The sequence below is a fragment of the Alligator mississippiensis genome, chromosome 11 (genome assembly GCF_030867095.1).
Source record: "Alligator mississippiensis isolate rAllMis1 chromosome 11, rAllMis1, whole genome shotgun sequence".
Classification (NCBI taxonomy): Eukaryota; Metazoa; Chordata; order Crocodylia; family Alligatoridae; genus Alligator; species Alligator mississippiensis.
Window position 1 is genome coordinate 1,248,846 of NC_081834.1, and position 26,890 is coordinate 1,275,735.

Genomic DNA, 26,890 nt, shown 5'->3' on the forward strand with positions numbered 1-26,890 from the left:
TTGCTCTCAGAATTGATTCACATTGGTGTGGGAAGATGGATGCTGTCAGGTGCATTGAGAATTGGGCAAAGAAGTGAAATGCTGCATGTTGAGTCAGGCGGTCGTCTTGGGATACTGCAGAAATAGACATCTTCATTCCCACTTCCAAATCCTTAACAAGCAGTGCTGCAATGGCATTCGAAGATAGGCCTAAAATGGTGGGTAAAAAGCTGGTGATCATCTGTAGACTGTGAGCCTGCCAGCCCGTTTCAGGTGCACGATTAGTACAGCAATACCTGCAAGCACCACGGACACGAAACCTAGATGCTTCCTGTCCCGGAGAGCAACGGATGCAGCCAGGAGCTAAACCCAGGGAGAGGTAGTGTGGTGGGAGGTTGGGGTAACCCTGAAACAAATGGGGTTTGGCAGAAGAGAAGTTGCAGCCGTTCCCTTTCCTAACTCGGCTTCCAGTGCTTTCAGCACGGAGGTGCTGCTTTTTCAGCAGGACTCTCCCAATGTTGAAGAGATGCAACATAGCATATAATATAGACACACTCGATCCTTTTCCCCTTTGGGGAAAGTAGAACAGTTGCCCATAATGACCTTTTAGATTCAGTCCTTGAGCCATTTCAGGCCATCTGTATTCACCTCTGGAGCTTCTTGGAGGCTGTGCAGGGGTATCTAGGAGTCAGCTGAAGTCCAAAGCATCTCCCAAGAGGTCAAGCAGGAAGAGTACGGATGGGATACATGGGATCCTCCATTAGTGCACCAAGCACCACCTCAGTGCTGCATCCTGACTTGAAGCTTTACCAAGAAGCTTCAAAGGACGCTGGCGGGTAACGAGGAGCACTGGAAGCGGCAGCTTGTGGTGCTTGCTTTAGTTTAGTTTTGTTTAAAAAACAAGGTCACTGGGCTTTTGCTTGTGCTGAGTCAGTCAGAGCAACAAAGGGGCTGCATGCTGTCTTCCCTCCACCCCCTTCCCATCCAAGAGCAAGGAGCAGTATTGCAGGTGGTGGCACTTTGGTGAGGACAATGTTTCTCATTTGCTCTTGGCTTGTTTTTGATGGCCTGAGGCCATGCAGGACACAGGTGCCTTCTCTGACAAGCGTTAACATGAGATACCCGGGAGCTGGTGGGGGGAGAGCCTGGCTCAGCTTTGGCAGCCAAACCAGGCTAGGGCTGGCTGCGGATCCCTGCACGGGGTTTTGCAGAATGGTGGTTCCTTTGTCCTGCTCTCCCCTTTCTGCTCCTGAAAAGGAGGAGAGAAATGTCCCTGAATCCACTGGAGCTTTGGAATGGGGGTGGGAGGGAGCCTTGCTGCCTTTCTGCTCAGAAGCAGTCTTAGCTGAAATAGCCCAGTGGAGTAGTATTGGGGAAGTTGCGTGCCCGGCACCTGGCTTGCTTTCATCGTCAGTGATACCAACTTCACTTGCTGACACACATGATTTGTAAGGTGCTTGTACTTTTGCAGGGACACCTGCATCTGTTGCTCAAATGTAAAGTACTGCTGATTTTATCTAATCAGGGCTCGTGGTAGAGGTGGTATCTTTTATTAGACCAGCAAGATAGTTGCAAAAAAAAATTCTTTAATTGCAAGCTTTTGGGCAAAAACACCCTTCATCAGGCATTGGAGAGAAGATTGTACAAGTTCAGGGTGGAAATGAAAGTTTGTATTTCATAAGACTTCACAGCAGAGTCAATACATGGAAAACTCCTCTGAGCAGGCAGTTCTTAGCTGGTAAGGCGTCTCCCAGCTCTCTTGTGAGGCTCAGTGATGATGCAAATTACCTTGAACAAAGGCAGGAGCAGTATCTCAGGTTTCAGGTGGTCAAAGTTGCTTCCTTTTTGGGAAATTATGAAGATTGAATTTTAAAAATAGGCTAAAATTTGATATCTTCTGTGTGTCAGGTATCCAGGTTGTAGCTGTATTGGTCTAGAGGAGAAAGCAGTCAGAGCTTATGGTAGAGGTGATATATATTTTTTTTTTTATTAGACCAACAAGATTCTTGCAAAAAAATATTTTAAGGGTGTCTGTGCCCCAAAACTTGCAATTAAAGGCATTTTTCTGCAAAAATCTTGTTGGCCTACTAAAAGATACCACCTCTACCATGAGCCCCGATTGCTTTTTTCCTCTGGATACAACCTGGATATCTGATTTTAATTGACACGTAGCTTCTGCTAGTCTGCCAAAATGAGGTGGCTTAAATGCCATGCCTTCGCTATGACATGACATCAGCATACAGTGGAGTAGCTAATTTGCTGTAAACGCAGTGATTTAATGGTAGGGCACTGGAGGGCATCCATCCCACACTGGTAATGCTGCCGACCGCCTTCATTTACACAATGATCCGCGCGCGAGTTAAGCAGGAGGTGGTGCTGTTTGACTGCGTTGCGCTGCAGCCTGGCCAGGCCTTAGCTCTTGGTGCTGGAGCTGTGAAGCGAGAGGCTTTCAGTTCTGTGTAGTGGCTGCTGGTGTCACGGGGCGGTTCGTCAGCATTCACTCTGCCCGTGTAAACAGCACATCAGATATAATTGTGATAAGTAAGCCATGACTTGTGCTGAGCCGAGCAGACAGGCGGTGAGATCAGAAGGCAGGAGATGCACCCGTCTTTCTGATGGGCCAGATTCATCTTCCTGCTGCACAGCGTCAGCTTTCACCACGACAGCAGTGCGTGTATATAAAGGGCCCTACGCGATCTCCCTGCCTCACCCGTGTGCTTTGAAGGATGGATTCTTGGAAAACAGACAAAATTTAGACAAAAACTCTTAACAGCCAGGCAGGGGTCTGCAATGAATCTGCAAGGTCGCTTCCCCATCGTGCTAACAGGTGCGTGAAGTTTACTTGTCATTTTTTGTGATGGTTTAGCTAAGATGAGCAAATGCCTCATTCTTCTCTGTGGGACTCTTGCTTGTGCAAAGGAGCCAGAATTTGGATATTGAATTGAAAAGCCAGTTTCTAATCAAATAAAAGTAGTGATGAAGCTACACGCATTCCAAAAAAGCAAAAAAAACCCCCAAAGACCAAAAAACCCCCTCACCAGTCAAATAAGCACTTTCCTTAAAAAGAAAAAAAAAAAACAAAAACAACTCCTTGTTCATGATATTTAAATATTTATTTAAATTTAAAAATACTTTTCATGGCACCAATGATTTTATGCTAACTACATACTGAATATGTAGAAAAGGTACATTGTTTTGAAGGAAAATGTAACTTACAGTATTTGGCACATGAAAGGTTAATTTCTATATCTTTATGAAAACTAAGAAATTCACATTTTCAGGTATTTTTACCCTTTACTGCTTAAAGATGCAGTCGCTATTCTTTATTAAGAGTTTTGTTTCCTCTGATATAAGAATCTATGGATTCTTTTTCTAGAAAGACAAAATAACTGGCAGCGAAACACGAGACATCATGTGGAACATACAGAAAAAACTCGATTTAAAAAAAAAAATTACCAGTTGTAATGGTTTAAGGGTAAAATTCTGGGTGAAAATTGCCAAGGGGTAGTCTAGATAGGGTGAAGTCCAGTCCCACTGTTCTAAAAGCAAATTGATGTCAAAGTTTCCAAGGTCAATATTTCGTGTTGTGGTTTTTGAGAATGAAGATGTTTAATGCAGAAGAGAGCTGGATTTGAAGACGTCGCTAAATGATAATGTGGCATTATTATGACATTATACAGGTAACCTTAGCAATTAAAATAATGGAATACTGCATCTTTAAAGGACCTGGGATGAAAAAAATGTCAAGTTTAAGACGATCACGCACTGCATAGAAACACCATTTACTACAGACTGAGGTAGGAACACTACACTAAAAGTTAATTTTGCTATGTTGCATAAAACAGTATATATCCATGTAAAAATCTATCCTTTTTCTCTTGGTAGGCATTCATTATTTAATCTACCCTTACAAGAGTTATTAAATCAAATGCAAAACCTTTTCAGTTCTTGTGACAATCCAGTGGCCAAGGCTAATTTTTAAAGTAATGCGAGAAAGCTGCGTCTTTGTTGGGATCTGGCAGGTGCTAGTTTTAAGTGGACTTTAGTTATTGCAATGACACAGTCAAAGTCCAGTTGACTTCCAGGATTATTCGCTATAGTGAAAATTTGATCGCTGTGCTCTTTTGCCAAATAGTAAATGACTCGCCTGGGACAGAGCCGTAGCGGAGCCGTGGGGGGAAGAGTGCAAACGCTGACTCTCTCCAGCAGCGCTTCGCTCGCGTGTGCGGTGATGGCCGGTGGTGAGCGCAGAGACAAGAACATGAAAATCAGACTCTCTTTATTTAAAGTGTGTGATTATGGCCCCGGCTTGCTTGAAATCTCTCCCTGAGATGAAATAAAACTCTTGCTAGTCTGTTTTCACTGTGTTTTGTTAAATATGCCCAGCTTCTCAGAAAACTTAATAATAATGACTTTTATTGCTCCCCTTGCAAATGGACGGCCATCTTTGCCAGATAAAGATTCAAGTGTTTATGCCACAAAGGAAATTAGTGAGTTATACATTTGGCTTAAGGACAGATATGATATTTGCCTGTTGGCTTTTTTTTTTTCAGTGTTACCTCCACTTCTGTAATTCTGGTCTCTTTTCCTTTGCAAAACCACAAATTCCTATTCATTTTTTTTTCCCAAACTAGCAACGGGTTAATCCAGTGTTAGATTTTCATTCTACAAAACCTTTATTCTCAGAAGTATTTTCTTACTTGAATCATTTTGTACATCACGCTGCGTTCATCCGATCCATAAAGTAAAAAAAGACTTGATTAGTATCAATAACAAAATAGCATTTTGTTGTTAAAATATACGTTGAAACAGTCTCTTTTTTTTTTTTTTTTTGTACAAAACAAGTACAACTTTCTGAGACAAAATGTCTTTCAAATAAATCAGGCATGGTGACTGCTTGGCTACTCGCTCGGACTTTGTCAAACAGAATCGAGTACGTATGTTTCCTAACCCCGGGGGCTAACCCCCACCTTACTTAGGGGCTCTACACCTCTATGACGATAAACTCCACACCTCTGGAGCGCTAAAGGGTCAAGGCTTAAAAAAATCCACAAAAGGCTGTGTGTGTAGATTAGGATCGGTATTCATGTTCACATCACGCTATGCTACCTAAAGAAATAGACTGACACCGCCACTCCCAGCGGGGCTGTCTTGCGCCTACTCTGCTGCCCTTTGCGACAAACCCAAATGTTTTACAAATCCCCAGTGGGGTTGCCTTGCATCAGGATGTTTTTCCAATTAAAATTAAACCAGGAGCCATCGGCAACAAACTTCTGGTTAGTACGAGGCGATCTCTCTCCCGTGACGCTTTGCACAGAGTTCAATAAAAGAACTATACACGAGTATTTAACTTACAACTCAGTAGCACCATGACTATCGCTCCTGCATAATACTATGTCTCAGCTATTGGCTGATCCTAATACAATAATCAGTAGTAATATTAAAATAAATTCCTCTTTGTATTTAATACTCTCAAAGTAATACACGCGTCTATGAAAATCAAAATTAAAAACTTAAATTATCCTGCAGGCGCCCGAGGATGAGAACAGAACGGCCGAGCGCTTCGAGAAAGAGGCTCCCTAAAGAAACGTGTTTGGAGCGGGCATGAGTCAGTCCCTTCCTTCTTCCCGGAAACAAGCATCCTAGGTCGCAGTGTACTTTGATCATGAAAGGAGGACTTAGTTTATGTGCCGATGGTACCACGATGGGTCCCATGTTCTGGGAACAGGTAGCAGGGATCTTCTGAATCCACCTGGCTAGATATGGGGAGGCGCCATGCCTTCAGGTGTCAATGAGCAGGCTCAGTGCGGAGCGGATTTTGCAGGCAACCCATCGCCTGAGGGGACAAAAGTATTGGTAATGGAACTGCTCGAACTCGGGGGTCTGGCGAATATCACGGAAAAAGGCAATGTCAAGGTCAGACTCGGTAAGGACGATCAGGAGGAGGAGCAAGACAAAGAGGAGTCCCACTGTCACAAGGAGCAAACGGAGGACACTTAAAACAAACTTATTCACCTGTTCCGCCTGAGTCCCGGCACTGCCCCCCAGGCCCTGACACAGCGCCCTCAACTCCCCGCCCAGCGCCTCCACCTCGGCCGCGCTGGGCGTGCTGGCCTCCGACTCCTTCTCCTCCTCGATGCTGCAGGGCGCCCCGTTGATCTGCCGCGACAGCAGCATCAGCTCCAGGCTGTGCTCGGCCACCGGCGTGGGCAGCACGCTGTCCGCAGGGCTGTAGTTCTCGTCCGCGATCACTGCCACCCGCTCGCTGCTCTCGGCGCGGCTGCTGCGCCCGCGCGGCATGAAGGCGTCGCCGTGCGAGGATGAGCGCACCGGCGTGGAGTGCGCGCTGTCCCGCAGGGACTCCAGGCCTGGTGAGGACAGACACACAGGGTGAGCGGGCAGGTAGACAAGGCACCCACGGGCTGGGCTGCACTCGGATGGGTGCATCGCGGCAGGGGCTCTGCAAACAACGAGCAAGCAGCAGGATGCGTGCCGTGCAAAGGGAGCCGGCGTGCACACGGGAAACGGTGTAGAGGCACCCGGCGGCTGCAGCGGTGGGAGCTGAAGCACACAAAACCAGCCACCCTTGGGAGATGCAAGGGACGCTTCCTCCACCGCCTCACGCCCAAGCCTGTGCAAAGCTGTGCCCGAGCCCCCAGGACCCTTCTGCGGTGCATCCACAGCCCCTCTGGAAAGCAGCGGTGCAAAGCAGGGCTGGGCACGGCAGCATCTGGACCCCCTGAGCCTCCCTGGTGGGAAAAGCAGCAACCACCACCGTCTCGAGCTGAAGTCACAGCACTGAGATGTCTCCACATGCAGGGATACGCTGTCGGGAGGATGCCCTAGCCCGACCGCGGGGTCCGGGCATCCCTAGCTCACATCCTGCCCTGTCCTCCTCCTTCCTGCCTCGCAGCCCTTCCTAGAGCTAAGAGGATTGTTCTGCACAGGCTTCGTGCACGCAGCCCTGGACTATTGCTGAGTCCCTGCCACAGGCACAAAGCCCGGTGGTCCAGAGGGGCTCAGACCTTGCAGCAAGGGGGACAGCTCCCCGAGGGACGATCCCCACAGACGGAGAGCGCCCCAAGGCCGGGCGCTGAGCAGTGCGCAAAGAGCAGGGAGCCTCGTCTTGGTGTCCCCGGGTGAACCGCACGTAGTCCACGACTCCTGCTCCCCGCCACCGTGGTGGTTTCTCTGCTGAGCGCTCGAGGCCAAAGGAAACCACGTAACCCCGAGCAGAGGTTTCGCTGCAGCCTGGCGCCTGGGCCTGTTTCAGGAGACTTTTCTTGTTCCCTCGTGGCAGGTCCTTCTTCGACCCACCCCCAAGGCCTAACACCGCAGGGGGCACACGTGCGTGGCCCCTGTTTCTCGCTGGCATATGCTTGTCCCAGTCGTGTCTCGCTGCTGGAGTGCAGGCAGTGCCCCTTCCTGGCTTCCAGCATATGGGCGTCATTTCACCAGCAAGGCCCACACCTCTCCCCTGGCACGGCCTGAGTACCGGTCTCAAAGCTTCTCCTTGGCATGAAAAGGAAACACAAAGCAGCGTCTTTGTTCTAGGTGGCTGCCGTAACTCCTTCAGGGCCCTTGTCTGGGGAGGAGGGGAAGGAGAACGGAGGAAATTCTGCACGCAGCAAAATTAGGGATTTGCATTCAGCAAAGTTAGACCAAAGCAAAAAGCATTTGGATAACCAGTGACCGGAATAGCTGCCAGATGCAGCCAGCGCCACCCTGAATGCCACCAGCTGCAGGTCTCGTCCTCAAAGCAGCGGGAGTCGTTGCCTGTGCAAAAGCCCGGGGTGCACCGAGCTCATCACCCGCCTGCTAATCCCAGTGGTCGGAGTGGAGCTGTCGGCAAGGAGGACACATTTCCAAGCAGATCTTCTGGCATCTTGCTCCATTAATAGGTTGGTCTGGTCAGCACAGGTCGCAGTGCCCCTTAACGTGCACTGCCTAACACTAAACCGCACGGGAGACTACTGAGTGCCGGTGGCACAAAAGACGTGGCAGTGAACTTGAGCAGTGGCTGAACGCGCCGAGGTTCGCCCACGATGCAGCAGAGCTGAGCTGCAACCACAGGATGCTCTCGGGTGAAGTGCCTTCATGGAGCCACGTTGCTTTGCTCTGGGAACCTGCAAGAATGACTTCCCCAAAGCAAAATGTTGAGGTCTCATGGGAGAAAGAGGCCCTTCGAAGTAGCTGTTTAACCTGTTCATGCCTGCTAGTGTCCAGGCTGCAGCTTTCCCCTGGAACAGAAGCGTCCTCGCTACAGGAGTGGGTCCTGTGCACAGACCAGGAGCAAAGAGAAAAGCAACCTAAACTCACTTGTTTGCACCATGCTGTGTTAGTAGCTAGAATTACATGCAAAACCCCAAGGAGGTTTTTGCATACAATTCCAGCTGCTAACGCAGCACGGAGCAAACAACTGACTAATGATAGGCACCAACCCCACGTTGGGGCATGCTGCCGTGGAGGTGTATTCCTGTCTGGGGAGATGAGACCTCCTTACACCTGCAGATCCGGGCTGCAGAGCGTGCTTGGAAAGCCTCCCTTTCAGCAGCTGCCCGTGTTAACCACCTTCTCACGTGTCAGAGCAAGGGCTCGATTGCAACCTGGCGCAAAGGCTTGAGATGAATGTACTCGTGTGTGTGTGTGTGTACTTGGATGCACATGCATCATTGCAATTCTTACAATCATTCACAGCATTTGCAAAATGGACAAGGCCAGTAACCGCTGAGCTGAGCCACTCATCTGCACTGGATGGAGCCACCGTCACCCTCAGAGCTGTGGCTTTGTCAGCTAAAGCTCCAGAAAGGGCTCAGCTCACCTCCTGAAGAGGAGGGACAACGCATGAAGAAGGAATCATAGAAAATGAGGGCTGAAGGGACCTCAGGAGGTCACATCTAGTCCGGCCCCCTGCTCCAAGCAGGACCGGACCCAACTACATCATCCCAGCCAAGACTTAGTCTAGCCGGGTCTAAAACACCTTCAAGGATGGAGACTCCATCAGCTCGCTGGGTACCCTGCTCCAGTGCTTCACCACCCTCCTCGTGAGAGTTTTTCCTAATATCCAACCTCAACTTCCCTTGCTGCAGCGTGAGCCCATTGCTCCTTGTCCTGTATCTGCCCCCACTGAGACCAGCCCAGCTCCATCCTCTCTGCAACCCCCTGGAAGGGAGGTGAAGGCTGCTAGTCAACGGCCCCTCGGTCGTCTCTGCTTGCTGAAGGACGTCGCGCAGACGGAGGGAGCCCGTTTGCTGCAGCTGTTCCCCAGCTGACGCCTCCTGCAATACAGACAGCGGCTGCGTCGTACCAGGTTGCAAAGCCACGGCTGGCTCAGGGTTGATTCGACTGTGAGACAAGCTATGAGTAACTCTCCCAGCTCCCTGCACCCGCTCCGTGGGCTGTTTCTGAACTGCCCGGGGGCAAGCTTGCTGACGGCAAAGGGGCCTTTCCAGCCTTACCCCGAGGGTCTTGTTCATTTTCCACATGCTCCCAGGGTTCACTCTAGGCTGCCGCTATGCTGTTGGCCATCCCGTTTCTGCATCTGTCTTCAGTAAACCATCAGCAGCGCTCTTACGGACTCGCATTATGCCAGCTTTGACAGCTTCCACCAGCAGCGCGTTTAACGGCATCTCAACTATGCTATTCTTGTACAAAGATAATCTTCAGTGCTGAACGAGCTACACCAGCTCATTGCCAGCACAGAACAAGTGCCAAGAGAAATGCTTTTGCCTGGAGCACTGCAGCGATACAGCGATGCTGTTATTTTATCTGTCCTCCTTGCACAACCACCATGGGGCTGCACTGGGGGCTTTCTAAGCAAGCACTTCATTACGTTCCTTATTAATCCCAACGTTACACTCACGGCCCCTGAGGAGGAAGCTGACACAGATGTTTTGTAGTTGCTTAGCCACAGACATCACGCGGGGGTTGCCAACAGGAAACTAAGCGTCCAGGTGTAAGGATGCTGGTGCAAGGATGCACGGTGGTGGTGCGGTAGGACTTGGACTGGGCTGTGCCGATGCTCCTGCTGGGCCCAAAGCTGGAGCTGCCTGCCCAGAGCCTCTTGCCCTCCACTCAGGGTCAGACTGATGCCAGATTTGGGGTCAGGAAGGAATTTTACCCCGTGGTCAGATTGGTGTGGACTGGGAGGGAGTCTGCCTTCCTCTGGAGCGGGGGCACGGCCGTCTATCTGGGATCTGGTGCACCTAGGGGGTCCTGGCACCCCTGGGCAGAGCAAGACCCTGCCACTAATCAGGTGGCGGAGGAAGCAGGACATAGTCCACGCGACCGGTCCCCGCAGTCAAGGGCCCAGCTATCTCCACGCCCGCGCTCGCACCGTCCCTGCAGGAGCAGCCGGCGCTCTTGGCCGACGGCACAGAAAGGCAGGCTGTGCACGCGACCCCGTCTCGTCCCCAGCGTGCCCGCCGGCTTCTCCGGTGCTCACTTGGAAGCGTTGCTTCACACGAAAGCCTCAGGAGCAGGAGGCAGGGGCATCCCAGCACCAGGGGTAGCTGTTCTTGCCCCGGCAGGATCTGCACCCTCAGCGGTCACTAGCCCTTTGCCAGTATAGGGCTGGAGCTATGGGGGCTTGGGTCACGCGAGCACACACAGTGGTGTTTTGCTGCCCGAGGGAAGCGCCAGCCTTACCCCGCACGTCTCTGCTGGCTCCTTGCACCGAGCCAGGCTCAGCTGACCCCCTGCCCTGCTCCCTCGGCGCTGGGAAAGGCCGTATCCCGACTCCCTCCCCGTGGCACAGACTGGGTGGCCGGTTACCTGGTGCAAGCTGGTCGCGAGGCTCCCGTGGCGCGGCCTGGTCCGAGCCGGCGAGGGCTGGGAAGAGGGGCAGCGCGCCCAGGGCTCTGCCCAGCAGCCAGGGCCCCAGGCTCAGCACCCGCACGTCCCGGCAGCAGTGGTTGATCAGGCGCAGGTGGACGCCGACTTTGGTCCTGATCTGGACCAGACACTTCACCATGGTGCTGGGGCAGAGCCGGCGCCGGCAGCTGCACGGGGACCAGGCACCAGGGCAATGCCCAGGGAAGAGCTGCGCCGGCTCCCCACGGGGCCGCGTGACACCCGGGAGCCAGAGCTATTTCGGGACGAGCTGCGGGCCGGGGAGTCCTGATGTGCGAGTGAGGAAAAGCAGCTGCAAGGGCAGGGGAGGGCAGATGGACGGCGTTAGGTATTGCTTTTTAACACCCGGATGGTTTTGCAGCCGGCCGAGCTGGAGCCTGACACCGGTGCCCGCTCTGTGCTGTTACACGTCCGCCCTGCTCGGCACGACTCCGCTTTGCTGGGCTACGACCAGGGGCACGAGCGGCTCCTGCGGGCTGCATGACCTTGAAATCAAGACCGGGCTTTGTAAGAGGCAAGAACGAGGCGGTCCGACCTGCCTGGCACAGGCTCCGCCGGTCGTAAAGCACTGGGACAGGCTCCCCAGAGAGGTGACAGCTCCATCCTTGGAGGTTTTGAAGACCCAAAGTGACAAAGCCTTGCCTGGGATGACGGAGTTGGGGCCGGTCCCGCTTGGAGCAGGGGGGCGGACTAGATGTGACCTGAGCTCTCTTCTGGCCCTCGTTTTGTGCGATTCCCCGATTTGTCTCTGCCTAGCCTTGTGATACGGATCCAACCCTCGCAGAGTCAACTGTGACCTGGCGCTTGCTCGACGGACTGTCGGCCCAGCCCCTGACCCCCCGCTCCACCCACCAAAATCATTTTAGCTCAGCCTTCGCCGGGAGCCTTACTCTGCTGTAGTCCCAAAGCAGCAAAACCGACCCATCAGAGCTGCTCAACACCTCGTTAAAAACCTTCGGGCACAAGCTCTCGCCGATCCCTCCAGCTCCTCCAGATAAGAACGGGCAGGTGAAGGGGCCGCTGCAGCGGTCTCAATTGCTCTGATGCCATAAAGTCCATTTTGAATAGACTTTTTTGACACTGGTCCTTCCCATGAGATTGGAACAGCTCGTGCCGTCCCCAAACCCTAGCCTGTGGACACGCAGCGTGGCGAGGAAGAGCGCGGCCTTCTCTGCAAACATCCGACCCAGCGAGACGGCACAGGGCTGCGGCAGGGTGTCCTCCCTGCACCGCTTGCTTGGAGGAAATGCATTCGCGGGCGCTGGCACTCAGAGCCCAGCGGCTTGGCGGGGTGTCGGGGCATGTTTAATAAGGGCACGTTGTGGGGGTGGAACGGGACGAGCCTGTTTCTGCAGCCAGGCAGGGCCTGGGAGAAGGCACCCGGCGATTTACCAAGCCAAGAGCGTCGTCCGGGCCGCCCGTCGTGCCCAGCAGCCTTCCAACAAGCTCGCGGCAGAGCCCCGGCCCTGTTTCCTTCCTTGCTGATGTGCAACTATTTCCTGCGGGACTGAGTACACACGTGTCCATGTGTATGGGACATGCAATGTGGACAGACACCTGCTGTGGTTCCCCACGGGGCATCCCAGGCTTTCCTGAGTACCAGGTGTGTGCGCACAGGGTATATACACATCTCACCTTGCCGCAGGAAGCAGCGAGGGGCTGGCAGGGAACAGGGCCTTGAGCTTTCCCGGGGACGGAGCTGTCTGCGCATGCACCGCTAGCAGGCAAGCCACAAGCCCCCATTTCCTGAAGGGCTGACCCCAGCAGGGATGCCCTGCACTGGGCAGGTGCAGGAGGGGACAGGCAGCCCCGTGCCCGACAGCAGCACAGGCGCAGCCCCCTCCAGCCACCCCCGCGGCCCCGTCTCACCTTCCATGATGGAGATGTGCACGGCTCTCCGGCGGGTCCTGGGCACGCTGCTCAGCCGCGGCCCGTGCGTGATCGAGGGGCAGCTGCGGCTAGGGACCAAGCCTGCCCTGTGGACACAGAGAAGGGAGGAGCACTGAAGCACGCATGCTCATGTCCTGCCAGAGGCAAGTGCCCGGGAGCTCTGCTGACCAATGCAGGGTGGCAGAGGATCAGGCCCCAGCACGAGGCACGGACAGCATGTACTGCCATGCCCATCTCAGGGACATGGGGAAAAGGCAACCTGGGGGTGCCTGGCACTGCACACAACAGCTGCCTGCAAAGGGAGGACAGCGAAGGAGGGTCCAGTCCCCACATGGACCAGAGCAGAGACGGGCTCCCAAGCCACCAGGCTCAGGGCAGTCCCAGCATGGAGGCCCTGGCTGCAGGCCGGTGCCATTCAAGGAGCTCTGCAGCCCTGCATGAGCGCAGCTGCCCAGGGCAAGGGGACACAGCACCTGCTGCGGGGAATGGGGACCGGGCCTGAAACGCGGGGCTTGGAGATGAGCCATCGGGAGACACCAGTACAGACCCAGGGGCTGAAGGGACTGGGGACGCTGGATCTCCATGGCTTCGAGTGCCCTCGGCACCTGACCCACGTCTCCAAGGTTGTGTCACGTGGCTGTGCAGTGCAATACGAGGTGCGTGCCAGGAGCTCTGCACAAATGCTTGGGCAAAGCTCCCCAGCGCACGCAGGTGCACCGGGAATAGCAGCACTGAAGAGCCAGGGCGTCCCCCAGGCCCAGCCAGGCCTGCCGAGCTCACAGACGACGTATGTAAGCCAAGCCTGGAGAAAAGCCCTGCTGCCTTCTGCTGACAAACCCGTGCTGGTTTCTGACATCTATACATGCCTCTTTTAAGCAGGCTTAGCCTAAAATCGCCATTTTTAAGGTGTATTAAGGGCACATGTCTACACGTGCGCACCCTTAACGTGCCTTAAAAATGGTGATTTAAGGCTATGTGAGCCTAAATTTGACGCCTGCATAAAGCAGGTGTCAAATTTAGGCGGAAATAGCTAAGTTGCATTAGCGCACATGTAGACACACTAATGCACATTAACACAGTGTCCTGCATTAAGGCGCCACCCTGCATTGGTTAATGCATATTAGCATGTCTGTATGTGCGCTAAGGAGATATAGCCTTAAGCAAAGGCACATGAAGTTTAGGCGTGCGTAAATACACGTGTAGACATGCCCAGTGTTACAGGCTGAAGTACGGGGCCGTTCGTCCGCGTTGCACGGCCACGGAGCCAGTCTGCAAGCCCGCAGCTGCTTAAAGGAGCCCTCCAGGCTGGGCTGAGAGCCGGGCACAATGCCAGGGCCAGGGTAGCGGGATCAAGGCACTTGACACCCCCGGGGGGAGCCCCGCCGGGCTGCGCGGCACCAGCTGGCACTTACCGGTGTATTTCCGGCGGCTCCCTCTTGATCTTGGCGCTCGACTCCATGACCTCTTTGGCGACGCGGCCGCTGCAAGTGGTTTGAGAACGGAAACGGGCAAGAGCTGAAAGCTACCAGGCCACTCCTGGGATCCCCCCGGGCTCGGGGAGCTCTGTGCCCACCCCCCCGGACCGGGCGCTGCTGGCTACGGCCCTGCAGCTGGACGGGAGGGAGAGGCGAAGGGGGGGGATGCAGACAGGCCGGGGCAGGGATGCTGCGGGGTTCAGGAGGGAGACAGGCACTCCCCGGGGTGCAGCACAGGAATTCGGGAGCCCGTGGACGGGTGACTTGGCCTCCTGGAAAGGTCGCGCTACACGCCAGGGACCGTCAGGAAAGGCTGGGGCTCGATGCAGCCAGGGACCCGCTACCTCTGCCACCCCGGGAGGGTCTGAGAAGAGCCAGTAACTGCTACTTACTGTCAGTATTTACCTGTATCGGAACCGGCTTCCTTTGAAGAACAAGTTGCTGCTGGAGACCGTGCGGACCTGGCTCGACTTCTCCAACCTGCAACGACAGGGAGCGCGTGGCGAACCTCCGCGGCAGGACGGGCCATGGGGGGGGCCTGGCCGCACCTGGCTCCCAACCCTGCGCGGGGCCGAGCACTGCCCGAGGATGGGCGAGCGGTGCACACTGCGCGGGGCGAAACCGCCCGTGGTCCCCAGACCCACGTTCAAGCTCACGCGCACAGAAATATCAGCACAAGACAAACAGCTTTTTCCTTCCTCCGGGGGAGAGACTGGGACCTTTCCTGACCAGCTCCACCACGCCCGGGGCTCTCCTTGGATCCCTCCCATCCGCCCTGCTTCAGCCCCGGGTCCGATCCAGAGGCGCGAGGCAGCATCCCATCGCCAGGACCCCGGCCGCAACAAGCTGGCCCACGTCTGCGGGCTGCCTTCAAGCCCGGCCTGGTCACAATCGCTGCGTGTGAACAGCTGTGCTCGTGGCGGGAAGCTCACCGGGTTGCTTGCGGTAAGCAGAACTGCCCCATGTGCCAAGTACTTCTTGTGTCATAAAAATAACTACCCAGCTGCAAAAAAGAGCCGACCGGCTATAACGGTGGGACAAGTCCGTGGCTGGTGTGTGTCCAGCTGTAATTTGGATGTGTGGCCAGGCCACGAGACACGGAAAGGCCTGCCACGGGCTGGAACGGCAGCCCTCCATCGGCAATCCTCGCATCCCAGGAGCATCGAACCCCTCTCCCCGCTGAGGCCACAGCCTGCTTGACCGGGCGCCTTCCCCGCTGGTCATTCCCCGGCTTCATTCATCACCAAGAACGATTTCCCTCCACGTTAACGCAACGAGAAACGAAACCTGCCGCTTGCAGCGGTGGATTGCGGCATTCCCAGAGAGGATACACCGCGCGCTTTACCCGGCCTCCGGCTGATGAAAGCAGCTCGTTTCGGGTGCAAAGCGGTCTCTTCTCAAGAAGAAGAGCAGGCAGCGTGAGGATGCCCAAGTGACGCGTGCTGTCCGAGGCCTCCCTGCTTTGCAGGTTGGCGCTTTCTTGCCCTTTCGCCGTCAGACCACCTCGGCACACGAGGGAAGGGACCGAAGGCCGGGCCACTGCTGACAGCAGCCCGGTTCTGCACGGCTGCGGCGGTGCCTGCTTCCCCTTCCCCGGCTCCTCTCTCTCGTGCGTGTGTCCCCCCAGGGAAAGCTTCCCGGGGACGCCTGGCTTCTCTCCAGCGAGCCCCGCTCAGCCTGCCCCTCCGAGGAGACATCCCCATCCTGAAGAGACACCCGAGTCCTGAAAACCACGTGAAGAAGGGAGCGCAGGGGGACAGGATCCCGTTCTCATTTCACAGCCTGGGGTCCTACATACCCACTCTAAGCCCCTGCCAGGACCTATTCTGCCAGTGAAAGCTGGTCCTGGCCAGCTCTCAGGGTTGAGCTCATCCCAAGGTAAAGGGTTTGAACCCTGCCTTGCCCCCGTCAGGTCTGGTTTGCAGACGGGGCATGTTAAGTGACTTGCCTGCAGCCACATAGGAAGTCTGTAGCGGAGAGGAATCCCCTGGTCTCCGAAGCAGCCCCGACCCACGAGAGCATCCTTCCTCCACCTCCGGCAGGCGAGGGGCACGGTGCCAGGCTGCTGTCACCTGCATGCTTCTAAATTTGAGCGGCGTTTGCAGTGGACGGCCCCCAAATTTTCACAGGTACAAGGATACCTTTTCTACACCATGACCTGGGCCAAATCAGCCAGCCGAGGCAAAGGCTTGTTAGCTCAGACTCATATAAGCCCTGCGCCCGGGGCGCTGAGCACAGGTCTGGCACACGGCAGGGACCCGGCCTGCGCAGTGTAACGAGCACCTTAGCTGGCCGCCCTGCCAAGGCAAGGGGGTCAGTGCTGCTTGCCGTACAGCAGCCCCAGTACGTGACTCGCGGACCTGTGAGACTATTGACCTGAAGGCTACCGAGGGAGATGGGCTTGCTGTTTCCCCGCTTTCTTGCAAAGATAGTCTTGCTTACTGCCAGCGTGAGCGGTGGGAGGGGAGGAGAGAGGCATTTCCCGTACTCTGGGATCGCTCTCATAGCGAGGTGCCAGGCACGGGTGCCATGGCTAGAGTCCAGCCTCTTTCATGCTCATGTCTCACTTCAGAGCCCGCTAACGTGGTCCTTGAGCTCCTAGCTGGTTTGCAAGCAGGTCGGGAGCGCCGTGTTGCTGGATGGCCTGGCAAGTCGGGAATTAACGGCTGGGAGGAGAGCATCGCACAAAGTCCTCCGGAGGCCTCTTACCGCTTGCTCCAGACCGATGCCAAGCGCTCTGGGAAACCCCTCTGTGGCACATCAGGGCGGCTCGACCAGCAGCCACGTCCCTGGGTCTCAGAGGCGGGTGGTCGGCCTCGGGTCGGCAGCGTAGCAAGTGCTGCGTTCACACAAAACCAAGCCCTGTCACACACTCAAGTGTGAGCTGATTTCCTGAGAAAAGGCAGCGAATGCACGACACACCGGTGCACGCTGGATGCCACGGACAGGATTCGCGCCAGCAGCACTACCGGCTTGCACAAGTGGGTGTAGAGATTGCAGCGCTTGGTGTGGAGGGGTGCGAGTTGCCAGCATGAGCAGGGAGGCGCTGGGGGCACTGGGCATGGGAAAGGCTGCCAGCTCCAGGATGCACCACCCTGACAGATGCAGACTCGCCAGGGGCTCCTCTCCTGCAGGCCCCGCGCAGCGGGAGGGTCGTGACCTGGGGGACCTGATCCTGCGTGGCCTTCATTTTAGTCTCCTCTTGTGGCTGGGGGTGCGGCCCACAGGAAAACACGCGGTACCAAGAGACACCGCCCTGCTCCCAGCCCCGGCACTTACTTGTAAAAGGCTTGATTCTCTATGCCGCACTTCCAGAGGTGCTTGCAGGCTTCTGGCGTCGGAGCAAAGTAGGTGAGAATAATTTTCTTTTCCTACAAAAATTGCACATGGAAACAACTGAGTGTGATGGGAAGGGGCTGTGCTGCAGGGCAGCTAAGGGGACGCTACATGTTACACTTACACCGTACTTAAAATGTGAGCGTCTGCACGGTAACACTCGCTAACTCGTGCCCTCTGAGCATCTCAAAGTTGCACCTCATCAAGCGAGGGTTAACTCTGGGCTGCGCTACCCAGCTCGCGTTAGGGCAACTTCAGTCTGTGCCACAGAGCTAAAATGAGCCGTGTGTGGTCCTCCAGCATCCCAAGATGCACCACTCCCAGCTCCCCCACCCAATCCAGATACAGCTCGGGTATCCTGGCTCCAGCCCTGCCGGCACGTCTTCCCTGCAGTCACTGGCAGAGCTAGCTGGAGGAAAGCAAGCGTGTGCATGTTCACGCGCGCTGTGGGCACGCGCCTGGCTGCCGTGGACATGCCTTGAGCTTAGCAGCAGACATCAGCCAAGGAGCTGCATGCGGCTGTGCTACCCGAGCCAGCGCCCAGCTTCCCAGCCTCTGAAGCAGAGATGAACGCGGCGAGCGGTGAGCCCCAGAACAAGGAGAAAATCCACTCACCTCTTTCTGACTTACGTATAAATAGAAGGTCTTCCCCTCAAACTTCAGTTTGGTCACCTCATTCCTACAACCGCAAAGCACTCGTGTCACCGACGTGCTGCTGACGTCCCGTCGCAGACACCGCTAATGCAGAGCCCGCACCCCCCACCTCCCCGGGCTACGCACACTTAAAGCCCGACCGTTGGCATGAAACTCGACTCAATAAGAACGCCTATTTTAAGGGCAGTCAGCAGAACAGTCCCAACTCCACGTTTTTTCGGTTCAGCGCACGTGTAACGTGGGGACAGGTGGACGCCTGGCTCAGAAACAGTGGCTGGAGGAGGGGGCACAATTCGGGACGGGACGTGCGTCTCAGCGGGGTGCTCGAGGAGTCACTGGAGGACTCTGCGTATAACGGATGTGCACCGTCCGGATGAGACTATCAAAGTGAGGCACCACACTTAGCTGATGAGGCCAAAATTGGAGAGACAGCAAAGAATGAAGAACGATGCAACCAGATCTGGAGGGTTGGGGGGGAGGGAGGTCTTTCAGGTGACTGTGCCAATACATGGACGATGCCATTAAATGCAGACAGATGTAAAAAAATAATAAGTCCGGGGGCCACAAACCAAAGAGAGAGAGGACAGATTACAAGGAACAGCCATGCAGCGTACTGACCAGGAAAGGGGTTTAAGGGGTATTGTAGAAAAATCCTTGGAGACATCAGCCCAGTGTGTGGCTGCAGTAAAAAAGGCAAACAGGATACTGGGGTACATCAACACCGGGACAGAATACAAAGCAAGAGAAGTGACACGGTAACTCTACATCGCACCGGTTAGACCGTCGCGGTGGCTGCGTGACGTCCCCTGGCCAACGGCCCCGGAGTGGGGACCGCCGGGAGCGCCCCGAGGCCAGGGACGGGCTGCCCCTGCTTGCTCTAGGTCTAGCTGGCCATGGCGCTCACCCGCTGTAGCAGACCCCGGGCGTCTCCATGCGGCAGGTGGGGGCTCACGTGCGCACGTTACCACTTCTGCTTGTCCACGTGTGCTCAGCGTGTGCCACATGCCCACCACATGACAGCTGAGGCGCCCGTGGGCTCCATGCATGTGACACGTGGCTGGGGCCAGGCACTGCGCACCCTCTGCAGCAGCAGACCGGGCCCGGTGGGTGCGCCGGGGCTGCAGGGCTGACGACCCTTGGGCACATGCGGGGACCCGGGATTGGGCTGCACGCAGCCGTGTGTGTGTGCAGCAGCACACGGCGTTGCTGAGACAGAAAGCATGCAGGCCCCTGTGAGCACCACCCTTCCTGGGACCCGTGAAGCACCCCCGATTGCATGCTGGGCACAGACCCACTCCTGCGGCCGGGGCCTGGGGAGCCCGGGATAAGGACCAGGCTGTGCTCTCCAAAGGGCGAGGTTGGCTAGACGCCCTCATTTGGGAACCGCTGTCAGCAGCATGGGACAAAAATGCATGCAGCGATTCAGGCTTTTAGGACAGTCCTCAGGGCTAAAACGATGGAGCCTCTATTCACCCGGGGGCAGACGAAGGCAGGATGACCTGCGGCTGCACGGAGGTCGGACTGCAGCCTTGAGTCCCTGAATCCTGGGAAACCCTGGTACCCCGTCCCCTCTCTGCTGCTGCGTGACCAGGAGACTAGGCAGGATGGACCGAGGGTCTGACCCAGAAATGGCAGCTCTTACGCTCTCGTGTAACCTCCCAAAGTTAAACCTATCCAGGCAAAGCCCATCCGGACGGGGGTGGGTGCCACACGGCACCAATGCAGGTTTAAATAGAGCTGGGGGAGTGGACATAGCTGCGCCTGTCCATGCTGCCTTCAAACCCTGCTAATGCCTGACTGTGCAAACTGGTGCTTGAAATGAAGGCAGTAAATGAGGCTTGAGCTAGGAGGCAGAAACCTCCCTGCCCCGGGGAGGAGACGGTCCAAAGAGGCCTGGCAGATGAGCAACCTCTGGCAAAGCCGGTCAGCTCCACGGCCCATCCTCTGGCCCCATGTGCCCTTCCGACTGGGCACTGCCTTGGCTCTGCAAGGGAGGCTGGCCCCGGCAGTAAGGGGGTCTCGGGCAGGCCTCTGCCAGGAGGCGAACGCTGCCATGTGCAGAACAAATGTGCAGTAGCACGGACTGTGTGCAGGGGGTGGAAAGCAGACACTTGTACCCAGCCCTGGTTGCACACCCTCCCCCTATGCACAGTAGTGACCACACGGGTCCCAAAGCCGTGCCTCCAAGGGACGGGGGGTGCCAGTGGCTGACGCCTGCATGGAGACACGTCTAAGCGCCTGCAGCGAGCGATGGCCGTGGGAACAGGAGACACATGGGACGAGAGCCAACGAGGCGGGGGGCACACCCGGGGACGAGACAGATGACACCGGGGTGGGTGGCAAAGGAGGACAGCGAGGGTGAGAGACATGGGAAGGGCTCTGCTTTGCCAACCGGCCCCCCACCTGAGACCCTGACTCCGGGTGGGGACGAGGCACCCAGGCAGCAAGGGCGCCTATCAAACATCCAGGACGAGCATGCACCACCTCCCACCTTGCTAACGATCCCTCGGGGACCTGGAGGCCTCCTGGGGCACTTGTACACACCACGCATTTAATCCTTATTAACTGATGTGGAGGGAGCCGTTGCAGCGGGCGTGGGGTCCCTCTGCTCTGACTCTGTGCTATACCCCGGACCCGTGCAAAGCCCAGGCCGCTGCATCGCAGCGCAGGTCCGCGCTCCAGGGGCGCAGGATGTGCTGCCTCCCCTGGGTCAGGCAAAGGGGCTCTTTCCTCCCTGGTGGAGCTCATCACCCTTGGAGCAGGACCGAGACGCAAGCTTGCAAGGACCTCGCTCCCCTCCAGGCCCACCCGTGGGTGCAGCCACCCCAAAGCCCGGTGGTAGCAGCAGAGAGCTCGGGGCATCTCGCACGGGGAGGTGCTCAGGTGGCACCTGAGCTATTCCTAACAGGAGGCCGCTGGGTCGGGGCAACCGTGCTACACCCAGCGCATTTCTTAGGCGTGCCATCAGTGAGCAAGTGAGTGGTTCTTGACACAAGCAGCTGAAACAAATAAGAAACACTCAAAACACGTGTGGAAACGGGGGGGGGACAGGGACGTGGGACTCACCATTTGATGAAGTGAACTCTTTTGTTTCCCTGCAGAACAACAAAACCAAAGGGAGTGAAGGCCAAAAATGCCGCGTTTCCCGACACATCCTGCAACACAACAACATCTGCTCGTCAAAATGCTGCAGCGCCGGCAACGGTTACAAGTCAAAACAGCATTGAGTCCCGAGTAAGGTGCGTTAATGAACCTCGCGGCCTGATTCTGCCGAGAGGACACGTCTCAACGGTTTTATTTCGACCGTGACATTCAGCCTGTCCGCAGGAGGCTTCAGGTGCTTAAAAACCCCGCAGAACGAGCGACTCGAGCAGAATCCATGAGCAGAGAAAGCAACGCAGCGCCCCTGCCCGCGATGCTATTGATTTACGGGGAAAGCCACGAACAATGAACATCGCCCTTGAATCCTTTCATCGCCAAGTCTTTCACTAATAATTCAACTTGGACTCCGTGAAAAAACCCCTCTGACTTGTGGCTTTCTGGACTGCGTTTGCAGCTGGCCAGTCATTAGAGCCACGTCCCGCGCAGGTCAGTAGTTTAATTTAATCACAACAGCCAGGCTGCGGTGAAGCCGCCATGGGTTATACTGGCAAATGTGCAGAGAAAGAGAGCAGGTGCCCACTTTTCGAAGCGCCGTGGAGCAGGGGTTGCTCTATAGTTCAGACCGACGTTCACTTCCCTTTACAAAGTGGATTTTCAATGTGCTGCGAGGACAGATTCACTGCATAGATTTAGAGCAGGCAACAGCAGCCCCAAGGGCCCAGAGGCACGGAGAGAAATCCCAAGTGACATGCAGCGCCGTGCACCAAGCATGTGCCCTCTGTTCATGCCTACAGCTCCTGCCTGAACCCTACGGACCCCCATCCCCTCTTCTATGCAGGGAGAAACTCTCCCCCGTCGCACCTTCAGGAAAGCCCTGATGCAACCCGGTGCACCCCGGGGACAAGCGAGCTTTGAAGCAGTTAGTTAATTAAATAACAGCAGATTGTTCCTCTGCCCAGCAACACATAATTACCTCTGAAGGCAGCCAGGGGAAAGGTAAGGCCTTTTGCTCAGCCATCCGGAGCAGCAATGCGCTAGCTCCTAAATCAGGGTCCCCCCCCGCACCTCCATCAAGACCAAATCAGCCGTGGAGGTGGCTGCCGGGTGATGTGTAGGTGCTTCCATGCCGGCGAGCACTACCGGGAGCTAGCAGCCCTGGGACTCCCCCAAAACCACCCCAGTGCCGTATTTCAATGCACAGAAAAGGCCACAGATCTGCCCTGCCTGGTCTTGCCCCCTGTACTCCTCGGGGCATTGTCACCCCTAGGACTAAGCTACCGCTCTGCCTCCCAGCCCGTTCCTAGCAGACACGTGGCCCACGGCTCGCTCAATGAGCCCTTGCAGCCAGTGCCATCACAGCCGTGTCATTCAGCCAGCCCCGGCGCCTGCCTTGGCTGTATTACGCTGAAGGTCACGGAGGACATCTTTCGGAGGTCTGTTCTCGCCGGGTCCTGCTGCGCTGGATGCCAGCACGGTCCTCGCACCGGCTCTGTGCCAGGCCGGGGAGACGGTGGTGTTTCTCCTGCCTCCGCCAGCACATCCCGGGGTAAATGCACCAGAGTCATGTGACACACAGAGCAGGCGGCTCTCAGCAGTTGGCTCTCGTAGCCAGGATGCTGCTGCCCCGTGACAGCCCTGCTTTATTGCTTCAGACAAGCTTGACTCTCTCTTTGCTCTTCTGACCCCATGTCCAGACGCCAGACTAGTGCCACGGGAGGATGTTTTCTCTTTTTATCAACCCGTTCGAGTGACAGGCTCCTGGAGAGGGTTCACTGTTTTCACCAAGGGAGTTTGTGGTGCTACAGACTCGTCCATGCAAGGAAACAGAGGCTGCAAGCCCCACACCTGTGGGGATTTCTGAATAAATCAGCACGCCTTCTTCACGGACAACACGTGGTCAGCAGACGTCCACTCTTCCCTGCCCTCCTGTCTTCTGGGAGCTGGTCCTTGCAGACAGCACGGCCCGGGTCAGTCGTATAGGTGGAGACCAGCCAGGTCGCAGTGGTGCAATACAGACTTCCTTCAGCTCCGAACCACGCTGTGTCTGAGAGCTAGTACCATCAAAATCGAGATGGCCTCCGGCCCTAGCGTGGGATCTGCAGCCGCCAGGAGGGATCCCTGCCAAGGGAGGGGGCGCCGATCCTTGCTTTCCCTGCTTGTTTCCGCCATCCCAGCCCAAAAATGCAGTTTCCGCCCTCATGTTCCAGCTTTGCAGGGCAGAGAGACAGTTACCCAAAATACAGGCGTCAAAGCTGTGTGGGAGCTCAGTCCCCTGATCAGATCTCAGAATATGAATTCCCTACATACTGGTTTTAAATCCAGATCAGATCAAAACTCACGTCAGTCCCTAGAGGGTGAATGGCCAACAGGAAAAGGAGTTCAGGACTCAGTTCCACCTCCTGCACAAAGCAAGCCTTAAATCCTCCAACGAATCATGTCTGAGATGCAACAGCCATGGCTTGAGGAAGAGGAGGGATTTCCATACATCTCCACAGTGACGGGCCGTCTATGCAAGCAGAGAAAGCACTGCTGCAAAGCACGCGTGTCTTGCACAGGCCAAGCCACGAGCACCTGCTGCAGCTAGACATTTGGAGGTGCAAAGACAGTTTACACCAGCTTTTGCTTTCTGATCCAGGGGCTGCGAATCGCTTCGCCAGGCTGCTCGCTCTGCGCTGGCCTGGCTGCCTGCTGTCACCCAAGGACCCTTTTTGGCAGCCACAGAGTGACATGATGGGACTTAGGGATGTCAATCTGTGAGTGCTGGGATGAAGAAGAGAAGGGAACGGCGGTGGTCAGGGACTCCCAGGACTTGGCGGGGAGAAGAGGGAGAGAAGACTGGCTTCCTTGACAAGGGGGGCAGAGCACGGTCAGGAATGAGAGCGGTCGGCAACTTTGGAGAAGTGCAAATGAACTCAGATAACAAGACGTGGGGAATCACCCAAAGCTGCTGCAAGAATGAGCTGAAAAGATCCCAGAGCCAAAGGGATTTGGATCCACTGGAGATCTGAGCTGAAGACAGCAAAAGGAAAGTGAACCAAGACCAAAGCAAGGTGCTAAAGTTAGTCCCAAGTCAGTCCCCACACGCGGTGTTACTGCACAGTACGGCATCTCCACGTGCGTTACTGCGCAGTAACTAATCGGGAGTAAATTTGATACCTGCATGATGCTTGCTTTCCTCCAGCTAGCGCAGCCAGTGACCGCAGGGGAGATGTGCTGTGGGGGCTGGCATGCAGACCCTTCCCCTGAAGACGTACTTGGGTCTCAGGCATGGTTGCCCTGTGCTGCTGCATCTTCAGGGCCATCGCAACTCTGCTGCCTACATTTGGGCCAGTGCTTCTCAACCAGGGTGCCCTGAGGTCCTGCATGATGCAGGTATCAAATGCAAGCCCAAGTTGGCCTAAGTCACCATAGTTACGGGGCAGTATGGGCGTGCATGTGTAGACGTGAGCCTGTACTGCGCAGTAATTTAGGTTACTGCGCAGTAAATGTGCACGTGTAGACGCACCTACTGGCTTGGATATCACACAGACGATTCAGAAGCAACAGATAAATACCCTGTGTGCCTCTCCCTAGGTATCTGAGATACCTTTTGGGGGAGAAAGTAGCTACCCAGGCCATAACGGTTCTCAAAAACTGTCCAATACAAACTTGCTGCCTGAAGGATGCAGCCAGGGCAAAAACAACACAAGCCAGCACTAATCAACGCGTCCTAAACGTGCACATCCAAAACCGCAACCCTCCCGCCCTGCAGAGCATGGGATATTGGGCTGTAAATACAACAAATCCACCTCTTCGGTGTTGCTAATCTGGGTGGCATCTGATTACACTTTTTATTATGCTGTAATTCAGTATCATTTCAGAGCCCGAATGACTCAGAAGCCTGAGCACCATCCATTTTTACTGGGATTTAGGCTCCTTAGTCACTGAAGCCCTTAAAAAAATGTCCTTTCCCTTCCCTCCTTTGTTCAGTGCCCAAAGTATTCTGGCCAGGTAGGAAGGGAGCGGGGGAAAATGTCCTACAAAAGGCACGTTTTTGCTAACGAGCCCATTCAGAAGCAAGCCAACAAAAATTACGATGAAACCGTGGAAAATGGAAGCGAAGCGTCTAAGCCGCATTAACAGAAATTAAATGTAGCATTGTCGAAAACTGCATTCGGTATGAACCGCGCCATCCGTGATTTAGCACGGCTCTGACGGGAGACGCGTCTCAGGGCAGCTCAGGACGACGACTGCTTTTGCTCAGCACAGTCCCATTGTAACGTGGCTCCGATTCACGTGGAGCGTTTAATGGGGCAGTATCCATTCAGGGAAGAGAAGGTATCGGCCGCGTGGAATACGCCTTCCAGAACGCATTTATCGCGCCGAACCAAGGCAGGATTCATGGGTCACTGGGACCTGAGCTGGGTCACAAAGAGTATTTTATTTTCTTGGATTATCATTTTGCAGGAGAGAGATTATTTTCACAGCTAGCTCTTTCATATTTCATCCGTGCCACCGCTGCCGTCTGCAGATAATGAAAAAGGAAACTTCAAAAAGGCAGCTTGGCCGACCGCTCTCGGGGAGCCGCCTGCCTCGTCAGTGGACCCCAATGAATATTTCACACTTTCCCCTGGGGCGTGGTAAAAACCAAGTGATTTATGTTTTAAAGTCTACTTTTCTTCTATCAGCATCTATCGGCTCCCGGATTTAACCGAAGCACACGTATGGAGAAGGGAATTTCCCTCTTGATTCAGTCACTCAGCCAACGTGCTCACAAACAGGTCACTTTGCACGTGAGGCTGTGCCCAGCCCAGCCCTCTCTTGCACACACCACACGTGCCCACACGCACGTGCACACGACGTGAGGAACGCTGTGCAAAGAGAACGGCTGTGCTCCACGGAGAGCTTTCCACGGGAAAATCTCAATCTGCCATCGGGGCAGAAAGCCTCCGAGCTCCTCGCTGCTGCGACCCTCCGCTCATAAAAGCAGCCTGACTTGTGCTACGCACCCCTGGCAGCCAGTTACACTCAGCGAGAGGCTCCGAGACCCGTGCATGCACGTGCACACGCACACCCTCGTGATGCTCTCCCCTACGGTTATTATTACTACTGTTATTTAGGTTTGCACCCTGCCCTGCATAGAAAGCCTCAGACCGGCTTCTGATGCAAGACAAACCACCCCCAGGATACGAAGCACCAATGGGTTCCCCAAGCACCCCCAATGTGACCCCACAGCCTGCTCTCTCCTGCTTCCCTGCCTGTCACGCGAGAGAACAAACCCTCAGGCCCCTCCTGACCCTTTAAGGGACCAAAGGTGCAAAATAAACTGCTAATGAAATACAGTGTCACGGCCTCGGGGCTCATCTGCCCTGCGGGAATGGGAAGCTCTGGGCTCCGATGCTGCACAGGGGAAGGGTGCGTGGCAGTCTAGCGGCCATGTCCTGAGCAGGAGGGACTAGATGGCATCTCCAGGTCCTTTCCAGACCGATTTCCTCTCATGCAAAACATCAGAGGGACAGAACGGGTTCACTAAACTGTGCAAGGGGTCCGGTCATCACACTGCAATGGGTCCGGTCACCACACCGTGCAATGGGTCCGGTCACTAGACCGTGCAATGGGTTTGG

The 26,890-nt window shown here is 55.5% G+C and overlaps 1 protein-coding gene across 4 annotated transcripts in view; it reads right to left on the minus strand.

Annotated features, from left to right (window-relative positions):
• Positions 1-3,070: 3,070 nt before the first annotated feature.
• FRMD5 (FERM domain containing 5) overlaps positions 3,071-26,890 on the minus strand; it is a 241,981-nt gene continuing 218,161 nt past the window's right edge. Inside the window, exons 8-15 of one of the 4 annotated variants that reach the window (XM_019496939.2) lie at positions 21,252-21,340; positions 18,162-18,210; positions 17,475-17,566; positions 14,601-14,675; positions 14,133-14,201; positions 12,700-12,806; positions 5,995-6,347; positions 3,071-5,815 (exon numbers count right to left, since the gene is read on the minus strand). In XM_019496939.2, the coding sequence (XP_019352484.1) occupies positions 5,768-5,815; positions 5,995-6,347; positions 12,700-12,806; positions 14,133-14,201; positions 14,601-14,675; positions 17,475-17,566; positions 18,162-18,210; positions 21,252-21,340 (882 nt within the window). In that variant the 3' untranslated portion in view covers positions 3,071-5,767. Of the gene's footprint in view, positions 6,348-12,699; positions 12,807-14,132; positions 14,202-14,600; positions 14,676-17,474; positions 17,567-18,146; positions 18,211-21,251; positions 21,341-26,890 lie in introns of all 4 variants that reach the window. The other 3 variants (XM_019496938.2, XM_019496937.2, XM_014601149.3) reach the window with 3 other exon arrangements.